Consider the following 21,190-nt stretch of genomic DNA (forward strand, 5'->3'; position numbering starts at 1 on the left):
TGCTTTCATTGTATTATACTTTTCTAGCAGCCTGTAAGCACGCCATTGCACTTCCTACAAACTATGGAGACTTAAATATCAAACAACTATCAACCGAAACAGGTCATTTATTGGCCACCGTGAGTATTTCATAAAGCTGAAACACATGCAGATAAGATGTCAAAGCGCCAGCATTGCTATACAGCAGCTACACTTAGGTCTTTTGTGCATTTGCTACAGTGAAGGTTGTTCCCGATGAAGCATGTGCTTGCTCACAAGAAAGACAAGCAGCAGCGCTGCTCTACCTTGAAGTTTTCCTTGTACACGTCAGCAGGAGCAATGAACTAGACTCTTGCTTCAGTGCAAGTGACAAGCACACATGCACCTTGTTGTGTCATGACCTTACATCGGTTTGTCACCATGACACACTCTTGGTATTCTCACTGTGAGCCTGGGAGCATGTGCGCTGGGCTGGAACGTCCATAACTCTATAATACACACGTCTCAGGTTGGGGCTCTGGTGTGAGCATTGGACTGAAACCGGCCAATATAGCTAGATACAAACACGCACACACAGCGCCGCTGAGTTAGAGTACTTATTTCAAATTGCATTATATTCTGTCTACATAATTCAGGCTATTTCAGATTTGAGGGAAAAATAGATTTGAATATCTCCAGTGAGCCTCTAATACTGAGTCTCAACTTTGATGCATAAACACATCCTAAGATAATCACTGTAGACACAACTAGAACTTCTTTCCCTGCAGCTAACACACACAGACATTAACCTTGATCTACCTTGATCTTGCGGACGTCATTGTGGGTTCTCCTTCTATTCCTGTGACAAACAACACACACACACACACTAAATAATTTGGACAGCCTAAACAAAGCGTTATGCCTGACCTTATCCTACGCAGAATTCAGACCGCAGCCCTAAACTCCACCAGTTCTTCACAAATGAGGTTCTGCCTCATCGGGACAAGGTCTTGGCCTCCATGAGGACTACTAGTCCTGATATGGTCAGTGTTTATGCCGGGAAAGGCACCAAAGAGGTATCAAATACAAGAACACACGTACATGCACACACACACACAGTGTGGTACCTCTGTTCTTATTCTCAAGCAATGGACTGAAACTAACGTACACATTCCTGAGGCTGTCTCCCCCAAACACACACACCAACACACTTCCCATACAGAAGTGCAGCACTAAGAGAGAGACACACACACACTGCACTCCCTTGATGTTGTCATCATTCACAGCCACACATGCTACAGTCAGAAAGCATTTGTCTCTGTGGTGGACATCGTGGGTCAGCTCTGTGGCAGTCGCCAGCATCTCCTCTGCCCTTGTGAATAAAGTTTGATGACCTGAGTCCACTCGGGATGACACAAAGCCACATCACTAATACATCATCAGTACATCAGGTATAGAACTGGACACACAGCACGGACATGTGTCTGCGTGGTGTCATGTCATTCAGTCTGAATGTCTTTGCTACACAGCAGGGTAATCCATGATTAATCCACATCTGCTCATGTTTCCATGAGTAGATGTGGATGTCTTCTGTTTAACAGGTTAATACATTAATCTGACCCACGCCTGCTGCAAACCAACCAATTTTTGGTCATTTGCTATAAGACATTGTTTTAAACACTCTTTTTGCGCAGATGGGTCTGCCATTTTTAGTCTAGGATTATTGGTTTTATGCCTGACTATTTGTTGAAAATGTAATTTGAGTTTATCAATAAAGGTTGAAAAGGCAGAGGTGTGAGGTTAAAGGAATACTGAATACTGATTTGCATTTAGCTTTGTATTACTAGAATATGTGTAGTATTTTTGAAATATTGTGCTTCCCAATCTCAGTTCCCCCTGAGTCGAGAAAAATCTTCATTCTTTTTTCTTTTACGTGTCCACCAGTGTCCACACAAACACAGCTTTGACTGCACAATGAACCCGAAAAGCGCAGTAAAAGGTCACAAACTTTACTCCAATGACCAGTGCACGGCTCCACAGACACAGCTCACCTGTCTGTGACAGTGGTGCTCCAAGTCCTCCTCAGTAAAATTATCTTTTTTTTTCTCTTCACTCTTGTCAGCTTTCATGTGGAGTCTCTTATTTCTTCCAAATCTGCTTTTCCTCGCTCTACTCATTGCCGCCTCTCTTGTTTTTGGGAGTGTGCATGAGTCTATGCACATACAAGTGAAAAAAAATCTTAAGAGATGGAAGACAGGAGGGAGTGAGAGGGGAAACTAGTGTACGTGACGTCCTCTACTGGCTGTACGACAGAACGGGCAGAGTGCTTGGACTGGGTGGTCGTTGCAAAGCACTCAGGCATCCATCCATCGACCGACAGCCATTGATCTGCAAAATCCAATGACTCACTAACTGCTCAGTATGCAACCCACATGCATATACATGCTAGAACAACTGCTGTGTGCACACAAGATCACTTGCAGACACTGACAGAAAGACCTATGACTGTAATTACTGACTGACTCCACAATTTAAAGTATAACTGGCTGAGATCATTAAACTGAGTTATTTTTTTCCACTGATTTTAGTTTGTGCAGATAACTAACACGAGCCCACACAAAGTAGTAAAGAAAATAACATTGGCGGGCAGCTCTGCATTTGTGTATATCATGATTGAATGTTTTATTACAGTGTCTTGCTTAACAAAATATCTCAAGACTGCAATGAACAGCAACTGGCAACAACAGAAAAGTAAAGGTTGAAGCAAAAGGAAAATGGACAAGAAAGTCAATTCGTCCATCAAGTCCAGTTAGATGAGTGACTGACAGCTAATTGAGCTGCAAAAATATGACATTATTATTGTTAAGTGTTTGGTGTATCTGTCAATATACTTGAATATCTCCATGACCAGCTATTATGTTTGCACAAATGTGGCCACCCCAGCTTGTCCTGTATGGTTTCTTCTTTTGAACAGATGCTGGATTTGCACCACCTCTGCAAATTCCTTACTATATTTCCAAACTGTGTTTATGTGCTTAAATGTTCTCGTGCTGTTCTTGAGTCCTTCAGATAAAGGTGGACTGATGAGGCCTGACCTGAGGAGTTCCCCTTGTTATGACGTGTGTGTTCTTGAAGCGTTTGTTTCGTCTCCCTTGCACAGTGTGTGATTTTCTCATTCCCCTTCCCATCCACTTGTGGTTAAGTTCCGAGCCTGGTGGTATGGAGTGGTACGTAGGGCTCTGACATCGCTAAGTTCGTGCACTACCTAATGATGAGAATAAAAGAGTAAATATTGATGTCTCTTTGTGTATGTGTGTGAGTGTTTTCTTTATACGTCAGGCTTCTGTGATCTTCAAGGGTCATTGCGCAGTCAAATAAAGCCCTACTCCGACATCTTCCTGTGTGAATCTAATGTTGCCGTCCACTACATTCATGTATTAAAGCTCCCAGTAAAGAGCTCAGACCACTGGTGTACACTTATTTAGCCACTGATGGAGACACCAGTTAGCCCGAGGCATAGCCATCAGTCTGTAGAGGACCTCATTATATTGGAAATAGATGCTTTAAAGAATATATGAGAATCATCGAATTCACTCAGGGGGAAAATATCATTGTGATTTATTGAATACTGTATGTTGTATGAACAATGTGTGTGTGTGAGAGAGAGAGAATTAACTGCACACCAGCAACCAGTTTTAAAGGAAGCTTAAGGGGAAAGTTGAGCCTAAAAACAAATTACATACTGTACCTCCTGGAGACGAAAACAAAGCAAACATCTCAGGACTTAAAATCAACTCACAACAGACTGAACATTCATCCTCTACCGCTTTATCCTCCACAGGAGGGTTGCGGGGGGTGCTGTGCCAATCTCAGCTGACAAAGGGTGATAGGTGAGGTACACCCTGGACAGTTCGCCAGTCCATCACAGGGCCACATATAGAGACAAACAACCATTCACTCTCACATTCACACCTACGGTCAATTTAGAGTGACCAATTTACCTAATCCCCATATTGCATGTTATTGGACTGTGAGATGAAGCCAGAGAAGCGGGAGAAAACTCATGCACAAACAGAGAGAACATGCAAACTCTATGCAGAAAGGCCCTTGTTCCAACCGGGGCTCAAACTGCAAGAACAGTAGAAGCCATTTTCTTCCTTTTCTTTAGTGTTTGTTTAGTTTAAAGAGGAAAACTAGTCATGGAACGGATCAGTCCAAAGTCTGTAATCCATGACAATGCTAACAATGGCATTTTTCATCTCACTGTATGCCATGGTGAAGTGTCATTTAAACCCCAAGAAAACCAAGACAGAAAGATACACTGTAGCTTTTTTTAACCTCTCCATCCCCGTCACTGTCACTCCTTTTTACTGTGCATCTGAGCAAGAATGTGCAAAACTGTAAATTAAGTGTTGTATATAAACGAAACATCTCATTTTATTTGCTCAGTTTCTCTTGTTGTACAGTGTGCACTTAATGTGTATTAGTGCACAGTTTGGAATAACGAAGGTGTGATCTGCCCATTTGTGGTAAGTCCATGTTTCTCAACTAATGTCTTTGGAAATACAGCATATTTACTCACTTTACCCACAACAATAAAAAAAATACAGTAAAGTGCACCACTTGTAGGAGGATTTCATAACTGCAGGCATTTTACATTTTCTAACAAGCTGTGGCAAGGTGACGTTAGACTCTCTGCATTTCACAAATGACAATTTCATAAATGTCTGAGAAAAAAACAATCTGTCCACACACCCGAGTGCACGATTTCGCACCAGGTTGGGTTGTTGAGCTCCATCACTGCTGTAAATGGAGTGTACCACCAGCGTCACTCATTCTATGACCACTTGTAAACTTGGCAGTGCAAAGTGAAACTCGCAAGACGTTTCAAACACAGCTAACCGGTTTTCTCACACTATTCTCTGATTACTTACGGTCAACCATTTGTATTTTAATGTGTTTATATTCCACACAGCACCACACAGAAAACAGGCTGGGTGTGCAAGGAATTAGTGTGGTGTCAGCTTTGTACAAATATTTATTCATTTAAATAATCCGTGTAGATCAGAAAAGAATATTAATCACATCAATTAAAAAAAGAAAAAACACTAATCAAAAATTGCAAAAAAGTACTAAGTTAACTTCTACCACATTGACGTATGCACATATATATAGATATATAGCGTTGGTGATGAACGGCACAAAACATCACAATCAAGGTGTGCAAGGCTTGTTGCACCAGAGCCAAGAAGGCCTGAGACTATAAAACTGCCATATGTTGTTGAAATAATGAGTAAAGGTCTGAGCACGCAAGTTTGCATTTCCCTACTTTGACCACAAGTGTGCAGTGTAGGACAGTGTACGATACATACTGCAAGCCTTTAGCCCAATGCTGGCTGTAGATTCAGCAATGAAACAAACCTAATGTCACTTTCCTGCCTCTCATCTCTTTTAGTATACACAACTGAATGCAATATTCCACACAAGGACAAGAATAATTAGAGATCATTGAGGTTTTTAATAACTGTTAACACATATATGTACAAAGCAAGCAATGCCATTTAAATGACCAAAAATTAATCCTAAAATGCATTTTCTTCTTTTTTTTGTCATTAAAACAGTCCAACATGTGTTGTACAGAGTAAAGATAGGTACAGGATGACAGAGCCGTCAAAGTTCTCCTCCCACAGTTTAACAGCCCTGGATATAGAAAAATGACATGGGGATAATGAAACCAAAGGTATCTACCTTACTGATGAAAAATAAATTGGAGTTACGAGTGTAAGATTCTTCAAAAACCCAAAATCTGTTATTTCTGGCAGTTTCTCACCAACTTATCCAATGGAACAAATGTTAATAAGGAAGCATGGGTCCTGTAACAAATTCATCTAATACAGGCCAGGAAAACACTATATAACCAAGATATTGACGATCAGTGAAATTACAATCAATATCTAAATGAAAAAAGCTTTTGGATTTTGTCTCATAGTAGTTAATAGGCGTTTTACTTTCTATAGTAATTATCTATTCCCCACCTTAATATGGAGCTGCATGATCAGATTTCTTAAAGTAGCAATTCTAAAAAAAAAAAAAAAGATAATGAAATGAATACAACAACTTGAGACAAAGAATTAGATTGTCCAACACAACAGCGTCACAGATCATAACACACTCACCTTTCCACATTCAAGCCTAGGAACTTTTCATTCCTTATTGTAATACCATCGTGTTCTTCATGTTTCTCTAAAATGACACTGATGAAAACTCTGTAATAGGTAAACGGCTCAACTAAAAGACAAACATATCGTCAAGTGTACTTAGCACCAGTTTCTGATCTTTTACTTTGTCACACAGTACAACAGAAATGTTTACCTCCTTTCAGAGAAATAGAGAAATAAATCCGGATAAACCATTTTAACAGGCTTCAAAATTTTTGTTCAAGTTGTAAATGGCCCTACGGCCTGCCACTAATATAAGGTATGGTTTCTGTGCATCTTAAATATTATATGGCGTTTGGCAAAACACAGAACGACGCATGTTTTAAATCTACAGCAAATCATTTAATAGTGTAAAGAAATCCCAAAAGAGCCCATATGAAAGACCGGTATAAAGTTGGCAATTAGTATGGTGAATCAACACCCAGGTCAGGACTAACCAATGTGTTTGCGATGGATGTGGTCATATTTGTTATCGCCAGAATTCAATCATTTTTAAGTCAATGTATTGATTTATTAACCTGTATCAATATCAGATACAGCCTCTTGTTCCAGAACACGTCAACCGTCATTAGTCCTGGAGACCAAGACTCATGAAAACAAATAGCAAGTTTGGACCTACCAAAACAATGTCTGCTTTATTTATTAGTAAAAATAGGGACTAAAGGTAACCAAGAGAATACAGCAGAACAAGACAGCAATCTCCACTCAATGAAATCCTCAGCATAAAAGCATAAAAGTAAAACCAGTTGAGAGAAACTAATCTTTTACAAAAACACTTGAGCCACTAGTTAGTTTGGTGTTTTTCCTCTTCAGCAACAAGAACTGCTTAAACAAGCAGCAACACTGAGGGGTTGGTAGTCAAAGTCGATATATACACACGTACACAGACCGGCTGTACAGCCATAAAACTGAGCACACGTCAGCCTGTCCAGTTTTTCTCAGTGGTATCACAGGTTAGTCTGCCAGTCTCTCGCTCTCTCACACAAGCAGAAATAAACTAGGGAGATGAGTGGGGGCAGTGGCTTGTGCCAGTGTTCCGCTAAAATAACTATGATGACTAGGGTGATCTTCCTCTTCTTCACGGTGGTTTATCTGGTTGCCAAAGGTAACTGTGGAGGTAAGTCCTCCTGTAAAGCATTATATTTTTACATTTTCCTTCAGTCCTTTGCTGGGAGTGGCTGTGTGCAGAGACAAAGAGAAAAGAGTCAAAGTTTGAGCAGTTTGCCTAATTCGTGTCTGTCAATTAGGGGAAAGAAAATTATGTCCAGAAAACAACTGGGATTCATTCTGACAACTGTTAGTCTATATAACATGCAGAGGAACAATTTTGTGGGGTGAGAGGTGGCGGTATCATTTCCTCTAATTGCAGACAAGTACAGGTTAATCTTTCCAAAAACTATGCAAACAGCACACTGGTTTAGTGTATTTTCAGTATCGTGGGAAAAACCAATAAAAAACAATTATGCCATGCAGTAACCACAAAATTGGTAGTTTAAACTTGAGAAATGGTTAAATGCAGTTGTAGAGAGGTAACAATCGCAATAGTACTGCACTTGAAGGACAAAGCATATCATCGTGTAGCAAGTAAGCAATATAAATAATGGACCAGACAATAGATTGTATTTTAAGTCAATTGATACAAATAAATGATGGAAGGAAGAGGAAAGTGCCCAGCTAAAGGGAAAGCATGCATTTTGTAATTGTATCAAACATTAACAAAGACTGGCTAAGAAAGGAAGGTTTAAAAAAGAAAAAGAAAACAAAAAGAAGAAGTTAATTTTACCATAAGGGCTTGGTGCTTTTAACTTTCATCATCCGAGACATGGGGTTTAGCAATGGCCATCTCCTCCTTGCTATTTGCAATCATCTTACATTTCTGAAAAAACAAGAGAAAAACACATCAGGTAATTTGTTCTAGCAACAGTATACAAGTAGAGTATGCACATCCTGACATAACTCAACTCTCTTCAAGATTGCTTCTAATCAAACATTTAAATGAATGACAATCACTCTAGAATATTTGCACGTTAACACAAATTACCTCAGTTAGCTCCTTGATGGTGTGTATGTTAGCCTGCTGAGTGACCTTCCTCTTTGCTTCCTCGATGTGGTCCAGGTTAAGGGTTGGCGCTGGTGGAGCGAGGCATGGTGGAGGCTTGTTAGTGATAGTAGGAAGTGGAGCAAGGGGGGGCATGGCCGCCAGGGCACCCATGTTGGTCAAGGCAGCGGTCATGGTAGCTGCCGTCATACTTGCCATAGCAGCACTCATGGTCATGTTAGACATGCTGGGCATTCCCGGAATACTGGGTAACCCCATTGGACCCAAGTTGGGCATATTCGGCATATTGGGCATCCCCATGCCCATTGGGAGTGGTAAAGGTAGAGGTAAGGAGAGGGGGGTAGGAGATGGGGTGGGTAGAGGGAGCTGGAGGATGGCTTTTGGCCGAAGACTCTCAGGAATGGGAACCCCCGCTTTAGCACACATGGCAGCAGCATTAGCTTTAGCTATCTCCAGCAGCTGGTCCTTATCTGAGGAAAGGGAGGGCCGAAGAGATACGGACAATATAAGTATAGGGAGGGTACACGGAGAGGGGGAAAGGGAAAAATGAAGTATTAGATGGGTTGAAAACGAAGTAAAAAATACAATTGATATACAATTGTGAAATACATACCAACATACAATTGCTGAGTATTAACCATTTCACATGTTACAGTCAATGCTAATTATCTAAATGTTTTACCCAGTTCTGTGAGCCGCGGTGGAGTTTTGCTGGTGCTGCGCCGTGTCCGTGACCCTGAGCGACGCTGTTTACGAAGAATAAGAACTGGAGAATGGCTGGGTTCCCTCTTCCACCTGTCTCTTCTATCAAATGAACGGCTACGAAACACTGGACGCCTCCCTCGACCCCTCGACCTGGACCTGCGCCTGCGATCAGGAGAACGAGATCTAGACCGCCTGCTTCGATCTCCTGACCTGGACCTTTTCCTTCGGCCTGTGGAGCGGCTCTTGGAACGCTTGTTCCTGTCTGTGGACTTTGACCTTCTCCTCACTCGCGTGTTTGGTGAACGGGTTCGGGATCGTCTCTTCCGGGTTGGACTCCGAGACTTGGACCGACGGACTTTGGTTCGTGACTTGGAGTGCGACTGTTTACGTCTTGCAGTAGAGCGTGACCGCCGCCTTCGGGCAGGAGATTTAGACCGTCTTTTCTTCCTTTCTGATGGAGAGACAGATTCTCTTTTTCTCAAAGGAGACTTGGACCTAAAAAAATAAATAAATAAAGGACATTGGTAAGACTGATAAATACCTGTACACTGACATTGCAATTTAAACACCAAGCACAATGTACTGGACTCATTAGCTACAATTGCTGTATGATGTTGACTTTGGGTCATTAAATAACTTTTACTTTCAAATAATTTCACATGGTTCAATTTAATTTAAGGCTTTCCCGAATCTGGGTGTAAACACAGACCAACACACAACAAACCTGGATTGCTTCCTTCTAGATTTTGATTTTGATGTTGATCGCCGAGGCGATGAAGTTGAGCGGGAAAGTTTCCTGCGATCCATAGGTGACCGTGACTTGGACAGCTGCTTCTTCTGCACTTCTGGAGATGCTGAAACTGAGGAGCTGCTATGGCGTTTCGATATACTTTTAACTGGAGAGGAGGGGTCCCCTTCTTCACCTGAACCCCCAGAACAGTCTGAACCATCCGGGTTAGGCTCTTGGGAACCAGACCTGGACCCGGGAACATCTTGTTCATTAGATGAGCTAGTTGGCTCCCTCTGCACCATGTCATGGTTGGGCGAAAGCTGCTCCAGAATTTTATTTGAGGAGCTCCCTGCTTGGTCACTGGACACATCAACAGATGGCATGGGTTTCCAACTACCTGTGGGGTACATATTAGACATGGCTTTAATAAAGGGTAGGGTATTTAATACTTCACACTAAAACAAATCACTAATATTCTCCAATTAGCACACAGCACAGAAAGGACATTTACAATCAATTATTCAAGGAAGAGAGGAGAGTGACTTGTCACTGGAATCTATTGAAAAGGGGTAAACATTTATATGTTATTTTTATTTCTATAATGATATGCTTCATAACTCAGTAACTGTACAGATATCACAATTATTGTAAGCAACCCTTATGAGTTATAGTATTGAATTACTATTATTATTATTATAGTACTGGTGTATATACAGCAAAATGACAAAGTTTAATTTGACTAGAATAAAAATAGTATGACCTGTTGCAGCAGAAATTCCTCCACTTTCTCCAGCTGTCTCCTTTTCCTTGGGAGAAAGGGGAATCGTCTCTTTTACAGGTGAAGAAGAAGCAGATCTTGCTGGGGAGGAGCTTTCAGACTTCCCATCACTTGACTCAGACCTGGATCTGTTCAAGCCCGCAGAGATGGATTTAGACTTGGACCTTCTTCCAATCTTTATGGGAGATTTAGATCTCTTCTTACCATGTGGTGAGCATGACTTTGACCGGTGCCTTCGAGGCAGTGAGCGGGATTTAGAGCGTTTGCAAGGCCTTGGAGAGCGCGTTCTTCTGACAGGGGTTCGAGATCGCCTTCTGACTGGTGACCTGGATTTAGACCTCCGTCGGGGGGGTGGGGTTCTGGATTTGGTCCGTTTGCGGGGAGTTCTGGATCTGGAGCGACGGTTGCGCTTAGAGATCCCAATGGACCGTGATCGAGTCCTCCTGCTCCTACGAATTGATCGGGAGCGTGAGCGACGGGATCTGGGGGGTGGTGACCTTCTACGCCGAGACAAGGATCGACTCCTCGAGCGCCTGCCTCCTGCCCGTCTTACTGACGCCCGTGACCTGGATCGACGAACAGGCCTTCTAGATCTAGAGCGGGAACGGCGTGCTCTATTGATGGAACGTGAGCGTGAACGCCTGCCAACTGCACCAACTCGTTTCGGTGAGTGGGTCCTGGAGCTTCTTGTGCCTCCACGGGAACGTGACTCCGACCTACGACTTCTTCTTGGAGACCGAGATATAGAGGGGGACCTGCGGCCACCACGTTTAGGAGATCGCGACACCTTTCTCTTAGGAGACGGGGAACTCCGACATCGCTTTGGGGAAACAGATGGGGAATTTTTGTGACGCTTAGGAGACCTGGACTTCCTCGGAGAATTTGACACCTTCTTCTTGGGTGTGAGAGAGCGAGAAATGGATCGGGACCGACAGCTAGCTCTCTTTGGCGATGGGGAGAGTGACTTCCTTCTAGACTGAGAGCCAGACATCTGCTGGCTCTTTAAAGGAGTTATAGACCGTTTTCCCATAGAAGTTGACCTGGAAAGGGTTCCTGTCTGTTCTTTTGTTGTAGCTGCTGTCTGATCACTAGACTGCTGTCTAACTGGACTAGGTGTTGGTGATCGACTATGGCTTGACCTGGACCTCTTAATGTCTGGGCCACTGGGAGGGGAAGGAGAAGTGGACTTGGGTGTATCGTTTTCCTTGACCGTTGCCCTCTGAAGTGAATTGGCCTGATCTTTCAGGCCTAAGTCATCTCTTGAGGTAGCACCTTCTTGTTTAGGGATGATGTCGGGTAGTTCCTGAGCATGACTGAATGCACCATCTCCATGGCTACCCTCTGTTTTGACCCTAACTGGCTCTGTCAAATTCATGTCATCCTGGTCAGCAGAGGGCGACCTCCTATCATTTTCTGATCCATTGGTGTTACTGCCCTTGCCTCCAGTTGGGGATACATCTACATTTGCAATCTCCTCTTTCTTCATTCCAAGCAGCTCAGGTGTCTGCATGACCATGGGAATCCCCTTCTCATCACCTCGTTTGCTTTTTGAAACCACTTTAGAAACAGGTTCTTGCAGGTCAGATGCTGCAGCTGGAGAGTATTTACCGTCACCAGCTCCTTGGCCTCCTTCACCTTCGGACTCAGAAACTGAAGCTGAGCTGCTTTCAGATGCTGAGTGAGATGGGGATTTCTTTTCATGCTTTTCATCCTTCTTCTTTTTCTTTTTCTTCTTCTTGGCAGCATGCCTTTTGTGTTTTTTAGACTTTGCATCTCCCTCTGTGTCCATACGATCTAAGAAGTGACATGACCGTTAATAAAAAATAAAAAAAAAATCATATAACAGCAGAAAGAACACTTTCTTGCTTAGAAAAGTGGCTTACTTTTGTGAGTGACAATCTCCTACCTGTTATTACATTCCTTTTACTCTCCTCCTTTAGTACAATGGGATCTCCAGCTCCAGAAGCTGCCAGTCTGGCACTAAAAGCACAAGGAATGTTTACAAAACACAATTTTGTACTATAAAATTCAAGTTCCAAGTACAAAGCATACGTTGGGCACCGTTTTTAATTTGGGTGAGCTACAGAATCGTATCTAAGAATAGAAAAACACACCACAGCACCTAGTGGCATTTTCCTGATAACTTGTACTTATTATAATTACTATACAAATAAATATAAAAATGACTTGATAATGTGATAAAAAAAAAACTGTATGTGAGAGAGACATGACATTTTGACTATGAACTATTACATACCTTCTTAAATTGATACAAAATGTGATTTAGACAAATCTGAGAAATACGCCTAATTTTCACTGAATACATCTATACTACAGTATTTTGGACTATTCATTGTACTAATATCAAGTTTTCCTGACCTGGCTCTGGTAGTCCGCACAGGTCTTGCCAGAGTTGGCGGTTCTACATCGGACTCGGCGGCAGATTCTGAACTGCTCTCCTTTTCTCCCTTCCTCTTCTTCTTCTTCTTTTTGCTCTTGTGTTTTCTGTGTTTCTTGTTTTTCTTATGGGGTGGCTCATTTTCTTCCTTGGCATTGATGTCATCTTTATCAAGTGCCTCATCCTCCCCTGCATAGAGTTTTCGGATTACATCAATATTTGACAAAATCATATAATTTTCAATGATATTGATCTGTACAGTGAAGCTTATTGCAAAGATGTTGGTGTTATGAGGAAAACACATCACAGGCCATTCAAATGCAACTTTCATGTGCTCTAAATAGTTGCTGGACAACAATGCTGCATTAGATGATAGTGGCATAAAAAAATTAAACCTGAAATGTAATGAAAGGCTAACTCTGGTGTAATGCATCAAATGGTGACATTTATGTTTTTAATTGCACATGGTCCCTTTCAAATAAATAAAATCAAACAAGAAACTGCAGTCAAATGATCTTAATCAAATTAAATGTTTTATTTCTGTGTGTACTATCAATCGCTCACCTGATGGGATGTCCACTGCACACTCCATTGCGCAGATGTCCCTGATTTCGTTTAAGACCTTCTTATTGACAATGTCTTGTTGCTTCCACAATCAACACTGGAGATGGAAAAAGACACACTATAACACAAGAACATTTAAGTTGGCTACAGCAAATTAAATGATGTACATGATGGTCTTGATTGTCAGCAGCTACTGCTAACACTTCCTCATATTATATGCAAGGATGAGCATGGAGAACATCATATTCTACAAAGGAAAACACATTTGTTGCACCCAGTAGTCATTTTAATTTGTTAAATTATGTAAAAACAACCATTCCCTCTAATATCGCAAATCATACCGCAATTCCATTCTAAATAATCGCAATTACATATTTATTCGAAATCCATCCACACATCTTCTACCATTTTATCCTCCACAGGAGGGTCACGGGGGTTGATGTGCCAATCTCGTGACCCTATTTTAGTTGAATACATTTACCCCATTGTGGTTTTATCACAGGAACCTTTTAGTTCTTCTGGTTAACTACAGCTTGACTGTTGCTTTAAACACCCCCCAATACTGATGAATAGCTATGCAACTAATAATTCTTTTTACATCCAATGAATCTGTTGGCTATTTTCTCAGTTATTGATTAATTGTGTCATCCATACAACATAAAAAATACATGAAATAGTAAGGATTTACTTAAAAATAAAATCAGATACAAACAAATACATTAATAAATAAAACACCTCCAGTAGATTTCATTGATTATTGAACTACTTGCCAAAAACTTAGTCAATAACCAATTAAAACATTTTGCGACATATTTTAAAATGAGTAATAACACCTTATTTTACATACATAGTTACGCATCAAACATTCAAATAAGTAGTGTAGTCAGAAGTGGGGGGAAAAGATCTATCACATATTACATGACGGTATAAGCAAACGAGTAGTTATATCTTGAATGTCTGCAAAACTACAGTGGGGATGGGTTGCTCATACAAACAGATTACACAAATACACGGACATAAATGTATCAAAACCAATCAGAACTGTACACAGCAGTGTGGTATGAGACCTTTGCATGCCTGAAGACAGTATTCGATCTACAGTAGTAAAGCCCATACACGACCAACACGAGAAAGAAATCAACCACAAGTAAACACGTGAGAAGAACTGCAATAAGGGCACAAACTAATCAAATTACCTATAGGCGTGATTTCCAGATATTATGCGTCTACTATAAGCGAAAGTAACAGGTTTAGCAAAAAAAAATCAAAAAATCGGTGTAATTATTAAATTTACACAGCCAATGGACATTTGTCGCCTTCGTTCATGCTAAACACAAGTATGGCTGCCAACATATATTTTCCATATAATTGTAATTAAGTTGGGCTCTGAGCTGAAGGTGCATTATGTTCCAGTATTTACTTGAATCAAACTACAATTGCCCACATGTCGATTAAATGTACGCGACATATAGAAACAACGTGGAGGAAAGTTTTAAGCAACAATGGAGAGTTCGATGACACGTTAGATAACGACGAGCACTGCCGGGCCTGCACTTTCACAGCTCGCGTTAGCAGCCATTCACAGATCCACGCACCATTAGCTAGCGAGCGTTAGCTTCAGTTGATGTATAAATGGCTGGAAGATATACTTGTTGGGTCGCTCCACTTCAACGTTCGTATTCTACTTGCTTACTAGTTACGGAACGCTTGTATTTCTGCCAGCATGCAGCGGCCTCGGTGTGCGGTTCGGATATTACCGCTGGCTAAGTTAGCACACTAGTACCTATTTAAGTAACTCGTTCTCCAAAACATGTAGCCGCTTCTTCTTTCACCAAAGCAAGTTAGTTTGCTCATCACGGCCGACGATTCCATGTAAGATACTTACCCAAATAATGATTCGTAGTTGCAGTATCGTTAAATACAATTCCAGGTGACGGTGCTTCAACAATGTGCGCGTCCAAACAATCGCTGCATATGATAACGTTAGCAAAGAAACCGATCCGCCATGATGGGATGAGATTTCCCAACATGCATTGCTGCGCGGGTTGAATGGCGGCGTCACGGTCTCCCAGGTAACGCCGCTCCATGGATCAACTGAGGCAAACTTCAAGATCGCCGTGACCCATCATTACATATCTGTTGTTTATCCGAATCCGAAAACTTTATTGCTTGTAACAGCAAATCTTCTTTAAAGTGGTTCCACACAACATGACAACATTACAACTAATAGCATGCAGCACAGACTCGTGTGTGAATACTTCAGTATTAAAATTATTTAATACAAGTATTAAAATTATTAGACGAGGATAAAAGACATAATAATAACAATAATGATAATAATAATAATTGCACCATTTTATTTGAAGGCGCCTTTCACAGCACTCAAGGACACCATACACAATCATGAATATGACAAAGTTGATTTTATGAGTTCTTGTAGGAGCTTTTCCTGGCTAGGGAGATTTTATAACGCAGCCTGATAGTAGGAGCTGGAAGGCTTGGTGTAGGGAGGGGATGGGTTCTGTGATGAGGTTGGCTTTCATTTGAAGTGCTTTAAGAGTTTGTCCATCTTAACAACAGATTCAAAAACATAACTGAACTTTCACACATTTGGCAAGGAACTACGTCATGAGCGCGGTTTGAGTCAGCATCTCCAACTATACTGTAGTTCCCTTTTTTCATTATTACTAGTGCAGTAGGCCGACATCTTACTCAGCATGGCGCTTTGCCTTGCCTATCATCTCTGTATTGGCACAACTGTATTTTGGCATGTAAAAATGGCTAATTTAGTAATATATCAGTAGCAGTTCTACTGCACTGCACACACTGGTGCCATTAGTAAATTCTAGGCAAACTGTTGGTCGTTCATTCAATTAACAGACAGACACACATTCCTTGAATTAATTTATTACACTTTACATCACAAGAATGAAAAACTATACTTTGATGTCCAAAAAAGAAGATGGTAGTTCAAAGACTAGTGGATGACATAATTTTGTTCTTTCATTTTTAGTTCCTGGTGACAGTGTTTGCTGCATTTGATTACTGTCAGTATATTTTGATTTTATGTGTTGCTAGGGATGGATATGTGTTTTTAATTCATATTATGACAGCTATCAAAATTGTACTGATGTGTTTTTGTAAGTATTTATTTTGTTTTGTCTGGTATGTACAGCTGCATTGCTGATCTCCTGTGTCTTCTGTTCACACAGTTTCATCAGCCTGTTTTGTATGCACACTGTTGAGTTTCACATCTCAAATCTCAGACTTTACTTTCACTTTGAATTTGCTGAAAACCATTGACGTTATGTTATCATAAAATCTTCTCAATATACTTAATTATGTTTTACTTATTTATTTATCAGGACAGTGTACAATTACATTACGCATAAAACAGCAGAGATGCTTGTACCAGACTGTAGCTTAGCTAATTTCCATCTGTAGTCCTAAGGGGGAGAGGGGTCAAAGTGCAAATATAGTGCAAGTTAATACACCATTCAAATACATTATCTAGACATCAAACCTACAGCATACATACAGCATACGTACTGATATGATCTAAAAAAGCACAACTCAACACACAACTAACATTCAGATAAGGTGCAACCTTCATCGTTGTCCCCTCCCCTATATCTTGTACTTGGAATTTCCCCTTAGGAGTCACCCCAGAGGATCACCTGCCTCCATCTTGCCCTTTAAATTGTGTCCTTTTCTGTTATACCATCTGTCCTCAAGTCCTTTTTCACAACATCCATGAATTTTCGCTGCGGTCGTCCTCCTTTCCTCCTATCCGGCAGCTCCATCCTTATATCCTCTGTCCAATATAATCACTATCCCTCCTCTGGTCATGACCAAACCATCTCAACCTCTCTTACTTTTATCTCCAAACCATTCAAACATTCCTGAGCTGTCCCTTGAATATGCTCATTTCTAATACTGTCCATCCTGGTCACTCACAATGAAGATCTCAGCATCTTCAACTCTGTTCCCTTCACCAACATGCCTATTGCAATCTGCTCCAATCACCACCCTGTCTCACCTGGGAACACCCTCTACCACTTCATCTTACTTACTCCAGAACTCTTTTTCTTCTAACTGATGATCAACTTGTGGGGCATAAACACTGACAACATTCACCATCACACCTTCACTTATAAGCTTCAAACTCATGATTCTGTCTGACACTCTCCTCACCTCCAGAACACTCTTCTTATACTGCTCCCCTCCCCTATATACTGTATGTGTTTTTAATGTTTGTCTGATGACCGTCTTTGAGTGTTAATGTTTCCATATTTTTTTGTAATAAGCCTATATGTTTGGTTTGTACTCTTTTTTGAACCCTCTCTGGTGTGTCTTATCTTTTATATGTTTTTGTACCATTGTAGAGAGTCAAAAAATCATTATGAAATTGTAATAACTGTCAGAATTGTCACATAATCCGATGTGTTCTTAGTTTTGTGTAGCGATATTTAGACGTTTGTATGTAGAGATGGTGCTTTTATTCTGAAGGAGGGCTACCGGAAGTGTCATTTGAGGTTACTGGTGTTCTGAGCGGGAGTATTTCGGTCCTATTTGTTCATTTGAAAAACATTGATTAGTTGAACGACATGAGTAAAAGATTTAATATCAACCTGGACGATACTGCTTTCATGAAAGAAAGAACACCGGTCAGTATTTTCTCAGAATTTAGTGGTAGCATAGGGACGGCTAGTAAGTAGCTGGCTGGCTAGCTAACTAACGCCCCTTTGTTGTAAAGTTGTAAGTGAACCAACAACGTGAAGTGTTGGTCTGGCTTCCTGACAACACGAGTGATCGATTCACTTATTTAACTCTTGTATCATTCTTCATAAACCATCTATACTATAATTTTACTTCCTGTGTAACGCATTTGTTCAGTGGTGTCATGTGTCTATGCTTTTTGTCTATGAATACAAAGAGTAGTGGATAATTGGACAGTTAATATCCTTGTATATACTGTATATGTATATATGCACATACTTGGTCCACAAAGCTGATTCTGATGTCATTGTATTTCAGCCAAAGCCGCAATTTCTGTCATCATCCAAAGGGCAAGTCGCCTCAGCCTCATCTGTGTCTTCCGCAGAGTCTGCTACCGTGTCAGTGGACCAGCCCTTGTCCTATGCACAATATATTGTTCAGAGTAAACACGGTGTGGCTGCTGCTGCACCCCAGAGAGAGCCTCCTCCCCCCAAACTTCCCAGGTCCGATGATACTGACGTTACCAGTTTGAAAGAGTCAGGTTCAATTTCATCTGCCACAGATGGATTTGAAGCAGTTCAGGACTGTACCAAAAGGACTGAATGTGGATCGAAAGGGGTTCAGACGACTGAGGAGACTCAGGTGGTTGGCACAGACCAAACTGAGGTTAAATGTCAAAAGTCAGATGCAGGCCTCAGCCTGGGTCCTAAACCAGTTGGGTCTGGGAGCAGCATTATAGTCAGTACCCGACAGGTATACCTCTGAAATTTAATTTGAGTTTGAATGTTTGCTTCTGAAAGGAAGCTGAAGAAATTAGAAGAGGTTAGTTGTAGTTTAAAATTCTTGTGAACAGTGAAGCATTGTATATATATATACATATATATATATATATTACTGTATATGGTAGATCATACAAACAGCTATACATATATTGTATTGCTTTATATTGTTGTAACAGTCAAAGAAATTATATAATTATTCCCTGCTCCTATTATTATTGTCATTTTGTCATTCATGGGCAACTGCCGATGAATTTCATGTGTTATTTAGAAAGACATAAACTTTCACTTGCTTGTTTTTACATACAGAGGGGAAATCCCATTTTGAAGTTTGTGAGGAGTGTCCCCTGGGAGTTTGGAGATGTTGTGCCAGATTATGTGTTGGGACAGACAACATGTGCTCTCTTCCTCAGGTGGGTTTTTTAATGCCTTAGGAAAAGCATGTTGTGAGTGCAAGAGATTTTTGTATGTGCCAACCAATGATTTAAAAATTGTGTTTTGTTTATATTTGTTTAACAAAAGTGGCTGTGCATTTAAAAAAAAATCTTTTCTTTCTCTTGTGTGTCTGGTTTTGTTTTGATGTTGATTTTTGGGGTTGGCTTGAAGTTTGAGGTATCACAACCTCAACCCAAACTATATACATGATCGTTTGAAGCAGCTTGGACAGACATTCATGCTGCGAGTTTTACTGGTGCAAGTAGATGTGGTAAGTACAAAACGTATTTTGTAAAACTGACACGTTATACATCACTCACCATGTATGAAAGTGCTATGTTTTACAAACATTTTGTGTTTTTTATTCCTTTATTCTCTGTGTTAATTTTCCCTTTAAAACACTGGAGCAGATCAAGACACATTGTTTGTTGCATATCAAATATTTTAACAAATCACAACATCATTAAACATGGGCTTTAATGTAAGCCACCCACTCTGAACTATTATCTACTGTATCTCATATACATGCATGTACAGTATATTTTGCATTAAAAGATGTAATTTTAACTCTACTTTAAGTATAACATGAAGTTGGAGGCTGTTTCGGGCCTTTATTTAAGACATTGGCATTGGCTTATCATTACAGAAAGATCCTCATCATGCATTGAAGGAGCTGGCTCGCATTTGCATCATGGCTGACTGCACTCTCATCTTGGCTTGGAGGTAAAACAGATTACCAGAAATACTGTTAAGATGGTTATAGGACACAATGTAAAGTGTGTATTTCAAAAATGCATTGATGCTGTGATTTGGAAATGAGACTAGAAGTTTAAGAGTTTTTATTATTACTCTTTTTAGTAATATAGTTATTACTTTTTTATTTTGTTGTGTTTAATCTTCAGGTTATAAATGTACTTTGTTTTTCATAGTACATCAGTCATTAATGAAATAAATAGGTTTATTCCGGCCAGCACAGGGCTTGACAAATAAACTATTTAACTCTTCCTAATATTTTCATTCTGTCAATTTTACAGTCCAGAGGAGGCGGGGCGTTATCTAGAAACGTATAAGTCATATGAAAAGAAACCAGCAGACGTACTGAAGGAGCAAGTTGAGAAAAACTATCTGTCAAAGGTAGGAGATTGCACACATGTCTAAACATGCATTGATATTTTTAATGTGATAATTTTCACAGTTTAAAAAAAACATAGAAAATGGCTCAATGTGTGGTCACAGAAATTTAGAGTAGAGCCTTGCAGTGTTTTTCAGGGTTTGAACAAAGCAATACTGATTGGATTTGGGTGTATGTTTAAAGGTTACAGACTGCCTGACGACTGTTAAATCTGTAAACAAGACTGATGCCATTACTTTACTGTCCACTTTTTCGGTGAGTACCATTCAATGAAGAACAGAGTTTTCTGTCCATTCACTGCTCTGCACAGCACACATTTTCTCCTTTTTTTTTCTTTTTTTTTTTACAGTCTATAGAAGGAATCATTAGTGCATCTAAGGAAGACCTTGTTCTCTGTCCAGGCCTAGGTCCACAAAAAGTAAGCAATAATGCATTAGGACAATGTGAAAATACAGAGGGTAAAGGAATTCACATGTTCACATTTTGTGCTCACAGGCAAGGCGACTCCATGATGTGCTGCACAAGCCTTTCCTCAAGTCAAAAACAAAAGACAGCTGACCAAATGAAGTCGGTCATCACAAACAACATCAACAACAACTGAGAATCAAGATAATGTCAAGGATTTAAAATGTGAACTCAGCTTTTAAAGTGTTTTTAAAATATGGAGTAATAAAAATGTGTTTTGTTGAATTAATTTAATGAAAAATAACATTTG

At 40.4% G+C, this 21,190-nt stretch overlaps 2 protein-coding genes across 3 annotated transcripts; one reads left to right on the top strand and one right to left on the bottom strand.

Annotated features, from left to right (window-relative positions):
• Positions 1 to 5,456: 5,456 nt before the first annotated feature.
• sona (SON DNA and RNA binding protein a) lies at positions 5,457 to 15,445 on the bottom strand. 2 transcript variants are annotated; one of them, XM_044018527.1, is made up of 10 exons: positions 15,296 to 15,445; positions 13,411 to 13,507; positions 12,828 to 13,035; positions 12,355 to 12,428; positions 10,431 to 12,242; positions 9,665 to 10,067; positions 8,918 to 9,435; positions 8,218 to 8,705; positions 7,960 to 8,052; positions 5,457 to 7,354 (listed from the first exon to the last, which is right to left on the bottom strand). In XM_044018527.1, exons 2-9 carry the CDS (start codon positions 13,436 to 13,438, stop codon positions 7,978 to 7,980), a joined length of 3,606 nt encoding a protein of 1,201 aa, XP_043874462.1. In that variant the 5' UTR covers positions 13,439 to 13,507; positions 15,296 to 15,445; the 3' UTR covers positions 5,457 to 7,354; positions 7,960 to 7,977. The 2 variants fall into 2 exon arrangements, with proteins under 2 accessions (XP_043874462.1, XP_043874466.1); XM_044018531.1 differs by having other exon boundaries at positions 13,411 to 13,528.
• Positions 15,446 to 17,807: 2,362 nt separating this feature from the next.
• ercc1 (excision repair cross-complementation group 1) lies at positions 17,808 to 21,146 on the top strand. The gene is made up of 9 exons (XM_044050375.1): positions 17,808 to 18,077; positions 18,448 to 18,882; positions 19,218 to 19,321; positions 19,515 to 19,614; positions 19,990 to 20,066; positions 20,378 to 20,477; positions 20,659 to 20,730; positions 20,825 to 20,893; positions 20,971 to 21,146. The coding sequence occupies exons 1-9, from the start codon at positions 18,018 to 18,020 to the stop codon at positions 21,031 to 21,033; spliced, it is 1,080 nt and encodes a 359-aa protein (XP_043906310.1). The 5' UTR covers positions 17,808 to 18,017; the 3' UTR covers positions 21,034 to 21,146.
• Positions 21,147 to 21,190: the final 44 nt, after the last annotated feature.

This window comes from Solea senegalensis, linkage group LG2, assembly GCF_019176455.1.
Source record: "Solea senegalensis isolate Sse05_10M linkage group LG2, IFAPA_SoseM_1, whole genome shotgun sequence".
Taxonomy (NCBI): Eukaryota; Metazoa; Chordata; class Actinopteri; order Pleuronectiformes; family Soleidae; genus Solea; species Solea senegalensis.